This window comes from Paramisgurnus dabryanus, chromosome 3, assembly GCF_030506205.2.
Source record: "Paramisgurnus dabryanus chromosome 3, PD_genome_1.1, whole genome shotgun sequence".
In the NCBI taxonomy this organism is placed as follows: Eukaryota; Metazoa; Chordata; class Actinopteri; order Cypriniformes; family Cobitidae; genus Paramisgurnus; species Paramisgurnus dabryanus.
In genome coordinates this window covers 7,249,541-7,267,805 of record NC_133339.1, presented here as the reverse complement: position 1 = coordinate 7,267,805, position 18,265 = coordinate 7,249,541, and the positions used below count along the sequence as shown (strand labels likewise).

Below are 18,265 nucleotides of genomic sequence, written 5' to 3'. Positions count from 1 at the left end.
CTGACTGCCAGCGCGTCAGCTGATCCTCATGTTTCACCTCCAGTCAAAGAATAACAATAGTCCATTTACATGCACTTTCAATAACCAACTTAAAAAGATTTTATTATATATACATTATGCGCAGTATGTATTTTAGTTATTTAAATTCAAAAGCGCGCTTGTTGAAATAATAAAAAACAAGCATTTACCACATTAACTGACTTGTATTTGTGTTTGATTATGGACTGCATGACGCATGTGGTATGTGCCATATGTTTGCCTTTATAAACATGAGATCTTACATAAAAAACGTAAATACATGCAGCGACCAGATTAAACAAATGTATAGCAACGATGCGTGCATTTTGGACATGCACGTCAATATTGCCTACTGGCATTTTAAATGCAGTGCGCTTTTCTGTCATACAATAAGAAATCAAAAAGTGGTTGTTGGGTTAAAGGATTTGATGTTGCAATCGCCTTTTGTTTACATGCAAGTCGTTATTTTCGTCGGAAGGAGGGTTTTTGGTAGTGCAATGCTGTGTGTGATTCCTACCAGCTGTTTCCCGCCTTGAAAGACATCCGATCAGCTGCAAACACACACACACGTACGTCCATGCAGAAGGAGGGAGGGAAAGAGAGCGAGCTCGCGCCACACACATACACACACTACGAGGGAACCCCATCAGCTGGAGGAGTAGAGTAACCTTACAACTCAACACTCATCTCACACTCCCATGCCCAAACTCGCCAGGACATCCATACTGCTTTTTAAATGCGAAACAGACAAGAAGGAGGCGTTTTGGTTTTAACTCAATAACATCGCAAGAAGAATCGAGGAGCCAGAGCTGGAGAGAAGAGGGGAAGCATGGAGTACTTCATGGTACCACCTCAGAAGGTGCCCTCATTGCAACATTTCAGGAAAACCGAGAAAGAAGTCATAGGGGGCTTGTGTAGGTAAGTGGGACCCTCTTTAATTCATTGCATTAATAGACGCACATGTGCGCGCGATTCTTTAACCAGCGGCGCTCGTAGTAGAGTAACATGCATGCATTTCTGTGTTATTGTGTACATGCGCCCAACCAGCGGGTTAAGACAGCACATAAACAGTGCGAGACTCGATTTTTTACGTTTAATACATCTCTTGGGGCTCCATGGCAACCCGTTGGCTTGTCAGGTGAACGTTAACTATTAAATATCTCGGGGAAATCGATGCATTTTGTCTCCAACAAACACAAACCACGTGGTTGCATGCACATACAGCACGCTGCTGGTGTCGCGCGTGTTTTTAATAACACAATTTGATCGGATATCGGTATATGGATTAGATAGTGGGTAAATACAAAAGTTTCTTTGTGAAAGATCGTATTTGGAACTTAAGTTCGAGTTTTGGTGTGTGTTTTCGGGGCACGATTTATTGTGGGCACTGCGGCCATGCTTGTGGCTCAGTGCGCGAACATTTGGCGTCGTCTGATTCTTATTGCAATATAACGTTAAAACTCCACAGAGTGTCGTTGTGTGTTCGTATCTTACACAAACGAGAGCGAAACGGGTGTTAAACTCGAGAAACGGATCGGCGCGTGCGGTGGGGCACAGATCAGATGTTATTTGGACTGCGTCTGTGCTGCCGCATGGAGGGAGGAAGCACGAGAGCGCATTGTTGTAATGGCGGACTGTATTATCTGCGAACGGGATTTTTGACAAAATTAAGACGGAGAATATTTTCCTCATCTCGCTTGATGTTTCTGATTTGTTTCACTGTAAATCGATTATAAGAAAGATAAAGGTTAGTAAATAAATAACTGCTATTTTTTAATAAGGGGGTGTGTATGCTGTTGAAGGAAGGCCCCGTCAATGCGTCTGCGATCCATTCTAGTCAGGGGGCGGGGCCAGTGAGGAGCTCGGCATCATGGGAACTGTAGTTTTTGGCGCTGCCAAAGGGACTACGATTGTTATGTAGAGATTTTTTTGCGGTTATTAATCGGAAGAAATTGAAACTTAATAATTTGTTTTAATTAAGGATTTAATATGTTAAATGAAAACTATCAGGTTACCAAAAACAGAAAACATTTCGAATGGAAAAAAATAGTTTTAGATAAAACCAGCAGCTAAATGTAAAAACGTTATTATAATAAAAAAAAAACATTTTGTTTGTACACATTTTATTTATGTGAAAAAACTTATTTATAAAATGTAAAAAAGTAGTAGGCTACAAAACTGCCTAGTGATGTTTGTTTATCATTAAAGAGACGTCATTCAGATTGCCTGTTTAATTTTTACTTTTGGTTCTTCATGTTTAACTTTCATTATATTGTATTATTTATAGTTCGAAGATTGTTTTGCTCATCTTGCTTAATGTTTCTGATTTGTTTCACTGTGAATCGATTATAAGTGATGTAAACCGATTCAATGCGTCTGCGATCCATTCTAGTCGCGGGGCGGGTCCAGTGAGCATTTTGGCGCAGGGCATCATGGGAACTGTAGTTTTTGGCGCTGCCAAAGGGACTACGATTATGTAGAAATTTTTGCGTTTATTACTCATTTATAAGAAATTGGAACTTGTACATTAATTTTGTTTTAATTTAGGATTTAATTTGTTAAATGAAAACTATCAGGTTACCAAAAAGATAAACATTTCAAATTGTTGAAAAAAATTGTTTTAGATAATTATTAGATATTTTATTTGTACACATTTTATTTATGTGAAAATAAAACTTATTTATAAAATATTTAAAAAAAAAACGTTATAAATGTGTATAAAACTAGTAGGCTACAAAACTGCCTGGTGATGTTCGTTTATCATTAAAGAGACGTCATTTAGATTGCCTGTTTAATTTTTACTTTTAGTTTTTCAAGTTTAACTTATTATTATATTGATAAGCATTGCAAAGATGCATCTTGGAAATTTTTATTTATAGTTCATGTGAGTGGCGCATTGTTGTAATGTGTGTGTAATTGTTGTAAACGTGATTTAAAAAATAATTAAGACTGTTAATATTGTTTTGCTCATCTCGCTTGATATTTCTGATTTGTTTCACTGTGAATCGGTTATAAGTGATATAAAGGTTAGTAAATAAATAACGACTTTTTTTAATAAGGGGGTGTGTTTACTGTCGAAGCAAGGCCCTGTCAATCCGTCTGCGATCCATTCTAGGGGCGGGGCCAGTGAGCTGTTTGCCGCAGGGCATCATGGGAACTGTAGTTATGGCGCTGCCAAAGGGACTACGATTATTATGTAGAGATTTTTTGCGTTAATTACTCATTTAAAGGAAGAAATGGGAATTTTGTTTTAATTTAGGATTTAATTTAAATATCAGGGACATGAAAGCTATCAGTTTACCAATTGAAAAAAAAAAGTTTTGGATAAAAGAAAAGAAATTGCTAATAGAAACACATAAAAACATATTTTTAAACATTTTGTGTTTTGTAGTAGTATGCTACAAAACTGCCTGGTGAATTTGTTGGTACAGATTGCTTGTTCAGTTCTCCAAGTTTAACTTATCAACATCTTAATAGGCAAAGACGGTTTCTTAATTCTGAAAATTGATGCATATTGTAGATTTTTATTTACGATTCATATTAAATAATGTGTTGATGAATAAAACTGAAACGAATGGCAGCTTGTCATTTGTATGCTACAAGAAACAGAGTATTTGTGTGTGTGCCTGGGGGTGGCTGCTCTGTATCTGGCTGCGGTTGTGATTTGGCATGTGATCTGTTTGCTGGATTTGAAGCTGCCTGGATGCAAGGAAGCCTCAGATGTGTCTGCACAATTGTTCTCAGTGTTTGTCTGTTCAGCTGAGTCAGTACTGATAAGAGAGGCTTTCCAAAGCTTCCCCGAGATGCCCAGACAGGGAGGAAGTTCAATTAGTGTTTGATTTCCTCACCCGAAGCGTGCATGTGGCCATGAGAAACCGTGATTTCCAAGGGCATGAGTTTATAGACCATATGGTTGAACCAGCGTCCACGAAAATGATGTAATGTAGTTTTTTTCACAAGTTTGCATCCTGTTTTGGAATGTAAATTAACAGCATTACTTTTTCAACACAGTTTAGCAAACATTCCCCTAACGCCCGAGACGGCACGCGACCAGGAACGGCGCATCCGGCGAGAGATCGCCAACAGTAACGAACGGCGGCGCATGCAGAGCATCAACGCAGGCTTCCAGTCTCTGAAGACCCTCATCCCTCACAGCGACGGAGAAAAGCTCAGCAAGGTCAGTCATGAACTCAACAACAGACGTCCAGTTATTTTATTCAAAATCTTGCCCTCAGTGCCAGCTTGCCTTGAACATAATGAATGCAAGACGCACGCTCAATGTTTTCTTGATAACTCATGGTCTTTGTTAAAAAGATGCATATGTGAAAGATGCATCCAGGTTGAGAACATATGTAAACAATCAAAAGCATCTAAGAATTGATTCTGATCTTTAGTTTATTTTTATAACATATGGCACATGCCAGTGAATGTGGATGTCTATCATCACACAAGATGTTTAAGCTCATCGATGTGCCCTGTTATTCCTGAGCTTTGAGAAGGATGTAATGTGATCTCTCTCTCTCTCTCTCCCAGGCTGCCATCTTACAGCAGACGGCTGATTACATCTTCTCACTGGAGCAAGAGAAGACCAGACTGCTGCAACAAAACACCCAACTCAAACGCTACATACAGGTGAAGCTCTTTAACCCGGGACACCAGACTTACATCTGGTGGATGTTAATGATAGACAGATGCATCAGTCACATGATTAATCAACCAATACTGGGCCATTTTAAGAATACCGGTAGAATAGTTTCAACATGTGCCAACAGTCTTTCTATACTATTAAGAGGACTTCTATTACGCTTATTATTTTGGATTAGGATGAAGTTGATAATTTCTGTGTGCAATAACAGCTGGAAAAATTGCATTACATTTTTACATTTATCCAAAGCTATTTTTTAATATTACTTTCTGTGTGGGATCGAACCCATGATCTCTACATGTCTCTTTTCTCACACTTTGTCCTGTTGTCCCATCAGAAGGAGTTCAGCGGCTCCTCCCCGAAGAGGAGGCGTGCCGAGGAGAAAGATGAGGGCATTGGCTCTCCAGACATCCTGGAGGAGGAGAAAGTGGAGGATCTTCGGCGAGAAATGATCGAACTCAGACAGCAGCTGGATAAAGAACGGTCGGTTCGAATGATGCTGGAGGAACAGGTACAACCGCAGAAACTATAGACACGTAACCCGTGATAGATGATCGGTTAAATATTGTCGTGGGCTGAATTAGATTTGTGCTATACATTTTGTTTCTGATTTTACTTCCTCAAGAACACGTTTTTTTAAATCATCATGATAGGAGAAACGCGACCGACTTTCGTATTGTGACATATTTCTGTGTAAAGCAGAAAATCACATGAGGAAAATAGTGGGCGTGGTTTGTGTATTACATTTGTGAATTGATTGGATATAGAAAAGTTAGGCATTTCATTCAGAAATCAAACTCATAGATGACTGACAGTCGGGGGTGGGGTTTACTGTTGCCCCGCCCAAGCCGTCTAGCTGATGGCATCAGGGAGAGATTGCCACATGAGGGCAGAAGTACATTTTCCATTTTTGAATAAATTTATGTAAAAAAAAAAAAACATTTTGCACACAAATAAGTTGTTTATGAGTACTGCAATATTCCATTTAAAGGAAAATTTTAATTAATATTAAAATTTTGATCTCATGGGGACTTTAACATGTCTGTTCTTTAAAGGAATAGTCAATTTTCTTAAAAGAAAAATCCAAATAATTTACTCACCACCATATCATCCAAAATGTTGATGTCTTTCTTTGTTCAGTCAAGAAGAAATTATGTTTTTTGAGGAAAACATTGCAGGATTTTTCTCATTTTAATGGACTTTAATAGAGCCCAACATTTAATACTTAACTCAACACCTCTAAACGATCCCAAACGAGGCATAAGGGTCTTATCTAGCAAAACGATTGTCATTTTTGACAATAAAAATAACAAATATACACTTTTAAAGCTCAACTTCTCGTCTAGATCTGGTCCAGCGTGACCTAACGTAAATGTGTAGTGACGTAGGGAGGTCACGTGTTACATATATAAAACGCACATTTGCGGACCATTGTAAACAATAAACTGACACGAATACATTAGTTAGTATCAGTTGACATACAACAACGTAGGAACGGTCCTCTTTCTCAACACTGGGGCGGAGTTTCACGTTCGTCCTCTGTGACCTCTTGACGTCATGACGTATTGCGTGGGGTCACGTTGGCGCATCACGACCGGATCTGGACGAGAAGTTGTGGTTTAAAAGTGTATATTTGTTATTTTTATTGTCAAAAATGACAATCGTTTCGCTAGATAAGACCCTTATGCCTCATGTGGGATCGTTTATAGTCCTTTGAAACTCCGTTGAAAAAACTGTTAAGTGTTGATTTAAGTGTTAATTGTTGGTGTCTATTAAAGTCCATTAAAATGAGAAAAATCCTGCAATGTTTTCCTCAAAAAAACATAATTTCTTCTCGACTGAACAAAGAAAGACATCAACATTTTGGATGACAAGGTGGTGAGTAAATTATCTGGATTTTTTTTTTTAAGAAAATTGAATATTCCTTTAATATAACTTTTTTTTGCCCAATGTGTCTGTTTTGTCCTGTAACTATTGTCCAGTTATTTAACCACTTAAACCAGGGGTGTCAAACTCATTTTAGGTTGAGGGCCATGGTAAATAACGTCACCATGTGAGGGCTGGATAACTTTTTCAAACCGTAGTGTGCTGATAATTGTGTTAATATTAACTAAACAAACTAAAAATCGATTACCAAGAAAACTAGAAAAATGCATAGCTCTGTGGAAAACTAAATTTCTAAAGTCCTCCGAAACATTAACATACTCATACTATACAATAAAACATATACACACAAATTTACATCTGTAAAAACCCACTGGTCTTAGGCTGAAAACAAGCCTTTAAATGGTTTTATTTTATTTTTTTAAATCCCGATAATATACTCACCCCCATGTCATCCAAGATGTTTATGTCTTTCTTTGTTCAGTCAAAGACATTTTTTTTTTTAGGAAAACATGTTAGGATTTTTCTCCATAGAGTGGACTTAAATGGACCGCTATAGTTTAAAATTGTCATTTCAGTACAGCTTCAAAGGACTCTAAACAATCCCAAACAAGACATAAGGGTCTGATCTAGCAAAGCGGTCATCATTTCGTCAAAAAATAAATAAATACGCACCCTAACTGAAACACAACTTCTAGTCTTGCGCTAGCTGTGTGATGCCCGAGCGGCACCTAGATATTACGTTAGCATGTCAAAAGGTCATGCGTTATAATTGTGAAACGCACAATTTAAACAATAAACTGTGTCCCCATCGCGGCTTAAGCCTGATTTATAGTTGTGCGTAAGCTCTATGCCGTAGGTTATCCGTAGACTCTGCGTAGCCTGACGTGCACCTCACAAAAATTTTACAGCGGACCGCAGGCGCTGTGATTGGTCCACCAGAACCCCGCCCGTCAGGAAAAAAACTGCTTCATGGGTATTTCCGTTTGCAATGGTGAAAACAAATTTGGGCCAAGCTGAGGAGTGGATTCATCTAATGTCTGGATTAGTGCATTCATGAGGGAAGTGTTTTTAATCTTTAGTGCTAAGGAAAAATGTATTTTTGCCTTCAGTTTGTAAAATTTTAGTTTCCCTCTCATAGATTTGGTGGGCTGTTTGTATTCATAGCAGCGCGGAAGAGATGCCGTCTGTGAAATCCGTCATCAAACCGTTCATTAGCAGCGTCGGTTTGCTTGCTAAAATTAGCTCACTTTAGGCTTTGTATATTTAATGAGAAATCACAGAAGGTGCAGAAGTCCCCTGAGAGCATCACACTTGAAATGCAAATGAAACCCTGCTCGAAAACTCGGCATCTCAAATTCCTTCAGGCAAAAAAACTATGAAAGCGAAACGCTAAACAAGGTTATTCTTTACACGTTTACTAAACAGGATCGTCTCAATGTGTGTTTGTATCAGATCCGCTCACTGGATGCCCACTTGTACCCTGAGAAGCTAAAGGTGATCGCCCAGCAGCTCCAGGATCAGCACGTGCAGACGCAAACTCTCCTACGTCTGCAACAACATGAACAGTTGGAGAAAGAGACGACTCCTGCTCGCAGCCCACTGGTAAACCCTTTGTCATATTCAAGTGTTAACAATCATAGCTAGAGGGCAATCCCTGTTTTTACTATTTTAATGGTGGACAGTTAAACCAGTTAAACCCATGACCTTTGTAGTGTTAACTCAATTTCCTACCTATTGAGCTACAATTTGTTACTAAACTTAGGGAGGAAAATGTGTAAAGTGTGTTGATCTGATGTATTGACCCACTAGAGGGCATTATAAGAGTTAAAGAAAACTCAAGTCTGAATGCATATATCCGCATTTATGTCACTAAAACAGAAAAATGAAATAATGTGAGACTTTAAAGGTGATTCGATATGGTCATGAGGAGTGAAACCTATTCAAAACTGCACGTTCAATGTGCATCTTTTTTTGATGAAGTAACTCAAAGGATATTGTGAAAGAGGTTTCTTTTTGATGTCTTCACTGAGAATTCATAAAAGTTCACTCAGGGTAAATGCTTATGCTTTATATCTCAGGTGTTTTCTCCTGCCACGCCTCCTGCTCCCACCCATCATGCCACAGTTATTGTTCCCGCCCCTGCGCCGCCTCCCCCTCCTCATCACGTCAACGTGGTAACCATGGGCCCCACCTCCGTGATCAACACAGCATCCACGTCACGACAGAACTTGGACACCATTGTGCAGGTAAAGCAATACACAGTCCTCGATTACATATCTGGACTGATTATTTGTTTTTCTACTATGGAAGTCAATGGGTACCATCTGCTGTGTGCTTACCATCATTTATTAAAATATCTTCTTTTGTGTTCATCAGAATAAAGAAATTCATACAAATTTAGGATGAAAAAATAATGACGGAATTTTTATTTTTAGAGGAAGCCACCAACATTCCATTACCGTATTTTCCAGACTATAAGCCGCATCATCCAAAAATGCGTCATTAAGACGAAATAACATATATAAGTCACAGTGGACTATACGTTGCGTTTATTTAGAAAATTATTACACAAAATCCAAGCCGAAGAACAGACATTTAATCTGGAAAGGGAATTTATTCAACTTAACAATAGCAGACAGAATAGCAGGCTGAATAGATGGCTGTACGTTAAAGTAATATTATCAGTTATTTAAACGATAAACCATAGCATACAGAACTTACCTGGAAGGTTGAATAGACTAAATTAACCGCACAAGCCAACTAGCGTGAAGTTCGCATACTCGTCATTCCGCATCACTGAATCCATTGAATTACATAAATACAGTTGTCTCTTGCCTCATAAATGTCAAAATTAATTCATACTGACTTACAAGGCGCACCTGACTATAAGACACAGCACCAGCCAAGTTCTGAAAAAAAAAAAACGCGGCTTATAGACCGAAAAATACAGTACCCTTCTAATTGCGAAAAAGCTGAAAAATGCACCCAATAAAAACATGCCAATTTCGTATAAACTCTCATCATATATCGCAAAAAACTTTTTAGGCTCGGGTGAGTTGGTTTTTCAGACAAGACAGATTAGGTCGGCTTGGTTTTTAGAATGAATTATCGCAAGGCAACAAAATTATATTTTAGTCGCACAACATCCCTTCGTAATGTAAATGCTGTCATTGCGCAAATTTATTGGGGACATTTAGAAAATAATGCTGAAGTTTTGCGCAAATCTTTAATGGAAACACAGCTATAGTGTCCTTGAGCAAAGTGCTTAAAGTCATGTAGTATAGGAATCCTAGTATAGTTCTATAGTAAAAATGTTTTGGGGGCGGTTTCCTGGACGGGGATTAGAATAGTCCTAGACTAAAATAAATGTAAGAAGTGTTCAAACTTAAAACACCTTGCAATGACATATCTTAAAATACATAGGCATTTTAGTAAGGCATGTTTGTTAAAACTAGTTATCTTTCATAGTTAAACTAAGTCCTAGTCCTGTCTTAAGCTAATCCCTTTCCGGGAAACCACCCCATAGGGTTTAACGCTAGTTATTTTAACATACACCTAAGTTTGTTTGATCTCAAATGTGTTTTATGCGGTTGGTCTGTAAACTGTAAAGTTTTCCTTTGTATTTTCGAAAAATTTCACGTACACGTTATGGTAAAAAGTATAAAAATGTATAAAAACGCTGTATTATTGTGTGTCAGGCCACTAGATGGCGATGTTACTTAGTAAAGAAACACTACTGTCCTATGCACATACGTGTTATTCTACAAAGTGATAAATACAAACAATCAAGACGGCGAAAGCATTAGGGGTGATTCACACATCGCGTCTTTTGCACGCTCAAGTTCGCAATTTCAAATGTATGCATGCGGTATGTGCCCTCATTGGAAGTGACACGCTCATTTTTTCCAGGTGTGTCCACACTGCATCAAGTTAAAAACATTTCAACATGAGAATGCCGCAAGTGCACCGCAGGTCATGTGACAAATTTCGTAATAGTCACGTAATTTTTTGATTATTTTTTCGTGATATCACTAATTTCCGTGTTTGTTCGTGATCGTATAACGAATTCCTGTTTTCGTGTGATTATCACGTATTGGTTACTCAACTGTTTTGTCCTATTTTCTTACCATTTTCGCTTTGGTTTAGGGTTAGATTTACATAAAATTACATCCCTACCCAAACCCAACTCTAACCCTAACGCCACGCGACATATACACGAAAAAACACAGAAATTTGTGATATCACGAAAAAAGAATCAAAATATTATGTGACTATATCACGAAACCTTGTGAGACTGGGTAGCAAGAACCTACGTGCCTAGTGTTTTCCACGCATTTTTTTTTTTAAGCAGTTTATTTGAAACCGACGATAAGGTTGGTTTATTTCTGTAAGTGACCAATGGACTATAAAGCTGCAAAATATTGTAAACTTTGTTGGTGAAGCGTTTATAAACCCAGTTGACACAGTGTACCTGCCCAAACGCTATAAAAACTTCAAATGAAACTTTGTTGTGTAAACGGTCCCTATCCCAGTTTAAACTATAATCAAGCCTATTGTCGTAATATTAATATAAAAAAAGCAAAGACTTATGTAATGAAGTTAATAACAGTTGTTTTGGTCTTCCCGCAGGCAATCCAGCATATCGAAGGCACACAAGAGCGGATGGTCGTGCCCGAGGAAGAAAAGCGCCGAGCGGTTATCGTCACCCCGGGTCGTGTCCTCACAGACGCAGCAGACTCCGACACTGCCTCCGACAACGAAGGGACCGAGGACTGTTAACTGCCCCGGACACCCCCCAAACCCCCCGACTGTAACGAGGGGGGGCAAGGAAAGGGGGGTGCGAGGGAAAGGCCTCCTGCAGAAATCCTTTTTCTCCGTTCTCTCTATCTCTCGCTCTCTTCACGCACGCATACGGGAATCACAAATGTGGACAGACAAAATGACTTGAAGGTTTATTGACAAAAAAATGTTACAGAAAGTGTGCACACAGAGGCACGCTCACGTATACTCCCACAGTACACTAGCACTCTCCATACGTTCAGATATAACAGGCTCTTATTCATTCTCCAATGACTTTCTTCTGCACGCTCGTGAGTAAACGATTTCGTGAACGAAATCTCACATGGACTGAAATACTAACAGGCCTTCATTTATCTCCTACATCCTGCGGTCTGATTGGAGGAACTCATCCTCACTCTACAAGATGACGTCAACTAAAGTCAAGTCGAACTCTTTAATCCCCTTTGCCCCGCCCCTCTGGTATGCCATATTCCTCTTTTCATTCTGGGGAGGCTTGAAGTATCACTGTGAGCCAATGAGACTTCAGAAACCTGTTTCACACCACGGCTTCCAAAAACCTTAGAGGAAATGTTTACTTTTCTTTCAACATTTTTTTTTTGGTGCAGTTACGTTTCTACTTCTCCATCGCCGGTGATCTGCTGGAGCGTCGGTGGTCGCTCTTGCTAAAAGTTCTCAATCGAGGGCCGAATACCGGCACTGCTGGAGGGGCTTTGTGCACTTTGTAAATAATGCAAAGTCTGGCGCACTTATTGTGGCTCACCTTTACTGGGCTGGGTTCCCAGTACGCACACTGGTGCAGGTGAAGCGTCGCCCCGCCCCGATTTTTTTTAACGATTTTTTTTCTGTATTGTTCGTCAGTAAATTGAATAAGCTAACCCATGTAGTTGTACCTGCAAGTGTGCACACGCTTTGAGTCGAGAGCACTACCAGGGTTTTTTCGCCCGGGTACAGCCTATGCAGTTCGCACCCTGACTAGGGTGTTTGGTGGCCCTTTTGTCAGAAGTTAGTCTGTCCCCTAAGTAGTGTTAAGCTCTGTTTACAGTGACTAGCCTGTAATCTTGCGCATTAGCTCTATGCACTCGCTGGTGAATGTTTTATTTTTTTCCCGTTTCTCATAGTGTATGACGTTCATACACGTACGCCACAGATAATCAGTTTTTGTAAGGGGGCGCGCAAGACGTTTTTTAAATGCGTGAGCTTCGACTCTCGACGTATACGAAGCCATGCGATACCGCGAGCTCTGGCGGGACGGAGAGCGCGCGCGTATCGTGCCTGACAGCGGCCGGTGGCTTGCCTTAACACAGCTTCAGAGGCCTTAAACGAACCCTGAAGGTGGCGCTAGAGAGCAGACAAGATGGCTTACGTGAAACATTCCAGAACATTATACCGCTGTGTTTGTGTTCACGGCGTGCCGGTGCTTGAACCGGCGAAATACGTGCTTTTGCCATCTGAAGACGAGATGGCAAGTCTCTTTTTTTTGACTGAAAATTTAGAAGTGTGCATGCCCCCCTTCCCTTAGGAAATATTACAGGGAATCCTTTTGCTGCTGGACAGATTTTTAAATTTTTCCCCTTCTGGATCTATCAGGTGCTTTATCAGGCACGCTTGCTCTGTTCGTGATGCAGGGAATCGGGGCTTCCGGAAGAACTGGCTGGTCGTTTTTGTTTTTCGTTGAAGTCACACATTTCTATTTGGTTTGCTTGGGTCGTAAAGACTGTCCTGCTTGTGCTGTCTTACGTTAAAACGGTTTTGTCTTTAGGAGAACAAGAAGTCCCAGATTTGAACATTTCCTCTACCGAAGCCACAGGGTGTCTCTCTTTGTGTATTTTCTACTTTCAGAAATCACTGTATGAACTTTAGAGGACATATCAAAGATTGGGTGTGTTGAGGAGAACGGACGCTCGGGGTCATGTATGAACGCGAAGCACTTACTGTAGTATAAACGGGGAGCGGCTCTTGTTTTCAAAGAGTCTCCTCCTCGACCGAAGCTCTTCTCGCCGTGTTTTGTACCACACGGCCGTGTAACCCTTACGTTGTCTGAGCACACCACGTCCTCTGGTCGTTTCTATCTCCATACCGTCTCCTGTCTCGCATCATCTCTCTCCTTTATCGTCTGTCATCTCTTTATTTTTTTGTTTCTGTTGTTTTGCTTTACGTGAGACAGTTAGTCCATTTGGTTGTTGAAAAGCTATTGTATTTTTTTTTAAACTGGGGAAAAGAGGCTTGTGCCTTTTGTAAAAACAGAATAATAAAGTTTGTACTTTGTTTTTTACAACTTTTTGTTGTGCGTGGTTATTTCTCTTGTGTCGAGTGATATTTTGTTTAGGTTCATTTTTAGTATTTTAGACAATATTTGACCACAAAACCAGTCAAGAGTCGCACGGGTATGGGTGATTATCGCGAAATTAGACTTATGAGGTGTCATGAAATATTTTGATAAAGTAAGAGTATCAAAATAAGCAGCATATAGTTATAAACATCTCTTCACGTACAATTTGCACATGATTTCAAATGACATCATACAAGCCAATTTTGTTGTTTTTTTCTACATTTAATGGGAAAATTTTCATTACCGCAAAATGTACATGACTGAATTTGGGTTCTTTAACATGGAAATATTTATAATTAAAAAATCTAAAAAATAAAAAGCTTCAGTGCATGTTATACTATAAACGAAAAGTCCTCATTACCAAAACTTGAGTTTGTAAATGCATATATTTAATGTAATTTTATGTTGTGGTAATGATAATTTTTGAGAATGATAATCTAAAAAATTTAAATAATTCTATAGGAAATATTTTTTAAATACTCCTAAAATAATGATTATAGTAAGTTTAGACCTAAATCTTATATGTGAAAAAAAAAAACGTCTACAAGGGCTTTTTTAAAACCTGATGCTGGACACCTTCTAAGTCTGGATTTTGTGAGAATCTCCCGTATATTTTTATCAATAGCCAAAAATACATTGTATGAGTCAAAAAGATTGATTTTTTTATTCCAGAAATTATTGATATTAAGTAAAGATTTCATGAAGATAGTTTGTACATTTACTACCGTAAATATATAAAAAATGAATTAATCATTATTAAAATGTGTTGCTAAGGACATTTCGACAACTTTTTTCAAGCTTCCCTAGAGTTAAATACTTGATTTTTACCATTTTGGAATCCATTCAGCTGATCTCCGGGTCTGGCGGTACCACTTTTAGCATAGCTTAGCATAATCCGTTGTATCTGATTAGACCGTTAGCATCACGCTAATAAATTACCAAAGAGTTTCAATATTTTTCCTATTTAAAACTTGACTCTTCTGTAGTTAACATCGTGCACGAAGACCGATGGAAAATTAAAAGTTGCTCCCAAAAATCAAAAAGTGGAGTGTCCCTTTAAAGACATTTTTTTTAATATTTAGATTTTTTGCACCCCAAGATTTCAGATTTTCAAATAGTTGCATCTCGTCATCCTAACAAACCATACATCAATGTAAAGCTTATTTAACTTTCTAAAAATGTACCCTTATGACTTTGTTTTGTGGTCCAGGGTCACAAATGTTGATTTCGATTTAAGGATCTGCTAAATGACTAAATGTAAATATATTTTATAAAATACAAGTGCTACACAATTTAATAGAAGAACATTTTTGACTGTCTTTCTTTGTTTCACGAAAGATTATTTAGGGAACTAACAATAAATGGTTTTGGCATTGCTGTGCAGAAACGTTTGTAACACCTTTATTTTAAGTGTGTACTTATAACCTGAAGCTCTAAAATAAGAAGTGAAGTACTTGACAACACGCTCACATTTACAGTAATGGCCTTCCGCTTGGTGAAACACTGCTAAGTTAGGTATTAAGTTTCAAGTGGTTCAACTTTAACATTTCAAGAGAAGTTTTTAAAATCCGAGCGCAATGATATTTAATTTGGGTTTTGCTGGCTTACAGTTCTTACATGATTAAAGATCTTGATTTATGTATAATATCCAGTGTATTTGTTGTTGTTATTTATTGAGGAACGATAAGGTGTTAATCTTTGCTCTCTGACAAAATGATGACACTGAATTTTACACCTTATTCACGGCTGTCAGCTTCTGTCGTCCTGCCCAGCATGACTGGGTTGACTGCCGGTGCTCACACTGATATCCGAGCACACGCTAAAAAAATCATATCAACAAAAGTTTAAAACAAGTGGTGCTAAATAGCACTAAAAGTGGTTCACTGGCTCATAGAGGAACCATTTTAAGTGCCATATAGTACCTGTGTAGCACCTTTGAAGAACCATATTGTGCTATAGAACCGTATCAGGTGCTATATCACCCCTGTATGGTTCTTCATATGTGCTATATAGCACTAAAAATGGTTCCCCTATGATTATGAGCTTTTTTTAGTGTGTACTTAAGTTAATAATTTCAACTTGTTTTTTAAGGGGCTGTCCACACGGAGACGCGTATCACTGTATACGTATAAATTTGTTATCGTATTGGCGTTTCATCCACACGGATCCGGCGTTTTGGGAGACTGAATCCGCTATTTTTTGAAACCGGGTCCTAAAGTGGATAAATCTGAAACCGACACCCTTGCGGTTTCGTCTGTACAGCCAATCCGTATATTTTGTGAAGCGAAAACGTCATCACATCACGTGTCGGAAGCGTCACACGTAACCGCAACAACAATAACGGCGGACTACGTGATTGTGTTCGTGCTACAGAAGCTACTAAAGCCTACTAGCTTTATTACAGCAAAATCTATTGCTTCTATGCAATTGTGGTGACCAACAAGCGATAATGGACCACACCATAGCCGTTTCTCAATGTCAAGGATACTTCCTTGGCAGGACTAGTCCTTACAAGTCACTTCCTTCAGAGGCTAGGCGAGGATCCTTTTAAGCATTCGGAGAACACGTTAAATGGAACAGGCTAGCAAGTGCACGTCATTACGTCATTGCGTGATTGAAAGGTGTGCTTTCGGTGCTGCGCGCATAGGATTGTGGGTGATTTCAGCGCGTGAAGAGCGCGAAGGATACAAATTTGCATCCTTTCCTGTATATGGGATATTTCTCGAACGAAGGACTCAGTCCTTGGCTGAAATTTCAAGGATCCTCGACATTGGAACAGTCCTTCGACGGACGTCGATGACGTAGCATCCTCGAAATTCTAGCTTCCGAGGATCCATCCTTGACATTGAGAAACGGCTCATACGTTGGTTATGCGCATGCTCAAAGTCTTCTTCTACGTGTATAGTGTATATCTGTTGCAGAATTACAGCGCCCCATACTGGTCCGGCATATATACTACACCGCTTTCAGACGGTTTCAGTGGTTTCGTGTTTACGGATTATTTTTTTAGAGCACGGGAAAAAAATGATCGGATAGGGAATGCACCGGCTTCGTGTGGACATAGCCTAAGTTATGTCAACTGTGTTCTAGTCAAAAACTTCAAATAGGTTCAATTGACTTTAACTAATTTGATTATAGGGCACCCATTTTATTGCTGAAAACAACGTTATTTTGTGTGTTTGGTGTAATACGATGTGTTTATGGTTCAAAAACACATTTTCTACATATCATACATTATTGTTGCTCCTCTATGCCCTGCCTCCCTGAGACGCGTTGATTTTGTACAAAGGGCATCGTTGTAAAAGCACAGTGTGATTGGCCAGCTAACAAAAACGTTCTGATTGCCCTGAATACCTCTAATGTCAGCCGGAAACGTGACGCTCCTTACCATGTTTGAAAGATTCACTCACAATGCAGCGCTGACATGAATTAATATCGTCTTTACTACCTTATCAATATGAGCTGAATCTGATCCAGAAAATGCAGATGACCAATCTGATCGGTCTACTTTACCAGCATGGCATAATCAGAACTAACAGATTGGTAAGGTAAGGATATTAAAACATTAAAACCATGTCTGCATTTGTGATCGTATAAACAACAAACAAGAAGCCCTACTCTGCACTGCACAAAACTTGCATTTGAATCATGGTTTACTCAGTAGTAAATTGGTTAAATATAAGTAAACTGTTGCCTACAATCCATGTGTTTGTTGTAGTCCAAGAAAAGAGATTTACATTGGAGACAATTACTTATGTCATCGTTTACTTTTTGATTTGTTCCATTTTACATATCATTAACATGTACTAATACACACTTACACAAGGAAATGTAAAATTGTGAATCGGATAATTGGTACTCTTTAAAATATTTTTTTCTTTATATTTTAATAGTCTAAAAAAGTTTTTACTACAAAGAACCTTGCTCAACTCAATGTTCTTTATGAAACCATACAACCAGACAAAAAACTTTTAAGTAACATGTGTGTTACCCTACTTATATATTTTGAAGACAAATTTGTACCAAAAAGTGAGCAAAACCTGACCAAAATATTCTGTGGGGGACGTCATCATTTGTAAAAAGCTATAAAAATATACACTGAGAATAAAGATTTGTAGGTTCAACTTAAAAATTAAGTTACTTGGTTGCCTTAAAATTTTGAGTTAATTAAACTTATAAATATTAGTTAACTCAAAAGTAGAGTAAAAATTGTCTACTAATATTAAGTTGAATTAACTCAAAATTTAAAGTCAACCAGGTAATTTACTTTTTTAAGTTGAACCAACATTTTTTACAGTTTAATAAATAAAGTTTTTTTATTGTAAAAATCCAGAAAATTTGTGTTACACTGTAAAATAATCTTTGCTGCCTTACTTTTTTTTGTTGAATCAACTCAGATTTACAAGTCATGTCAACTTACTATTATTTCTTTCGACAAGAGATGAGTTGCTACAACTTATACAATGAAGTAACATGACACATGTAGTTATAACAACTCATCTCTAATAGTAAGTTGAAATGAGTTGTAAATTTGAGTTGATTCAACAAAAAAAAAATGAATGCAGCAAAGAATATTTTACAGTGTA

The 18,265-nt window shown here is 38.4% G+C and overlaps 1 protein-coding gene across 5 annotated transcripts; it reads left to right on the top strand.

Moving 5' to 3' along the window:
• The first annotated feature begins 615 nt into the window (after positions 1 to 615).
• On the top strand, positions 616 to 13,625 carry tfap4 (transcription factor AP-4 (activating enhancer binding protein 4)). Of its 5 annotated transcripts, none has more exons than XM_065278155.2 (7): positions 616 to 936; positions 4,030 to 4,195; positions 4,552 to 4,650; positions 5,004 to 5,174; positions 8,003 to 8,152; positions 8,629 to 8,796; positions 11,180 to 13,625. In XM_065278155.2, exons 1-7 carry the CDS (start codon positions 848 to 850, stop codon positions 11,327 to 11,329), a joined length of 993 nt encoding a protein of 330 aa, XP_065134227.1. In that variant the 5' UTR covers positions 616 to 847; the 3' UTR covers positions 11,330 to 13,625. The 5 variants fall into 5 exon arrangements, with proteins under 5 accessions (XP_065134227.1, XP_065134226.1, XP_073669894.1 ...); XM_065278154.2 differs by having other exon boundaries at positions 620 to 936; positions 5,001 to 5,174; XM_073813793.1 differs by lacking the exon at positions 616 to 936 and adding an exon at positions 1,228 to 1,310 and having other exon boundaries at positions 5,001 to 5,174.
• Positions 13,626 to 18,265: the final 4,640 nt, after the last annotated feature.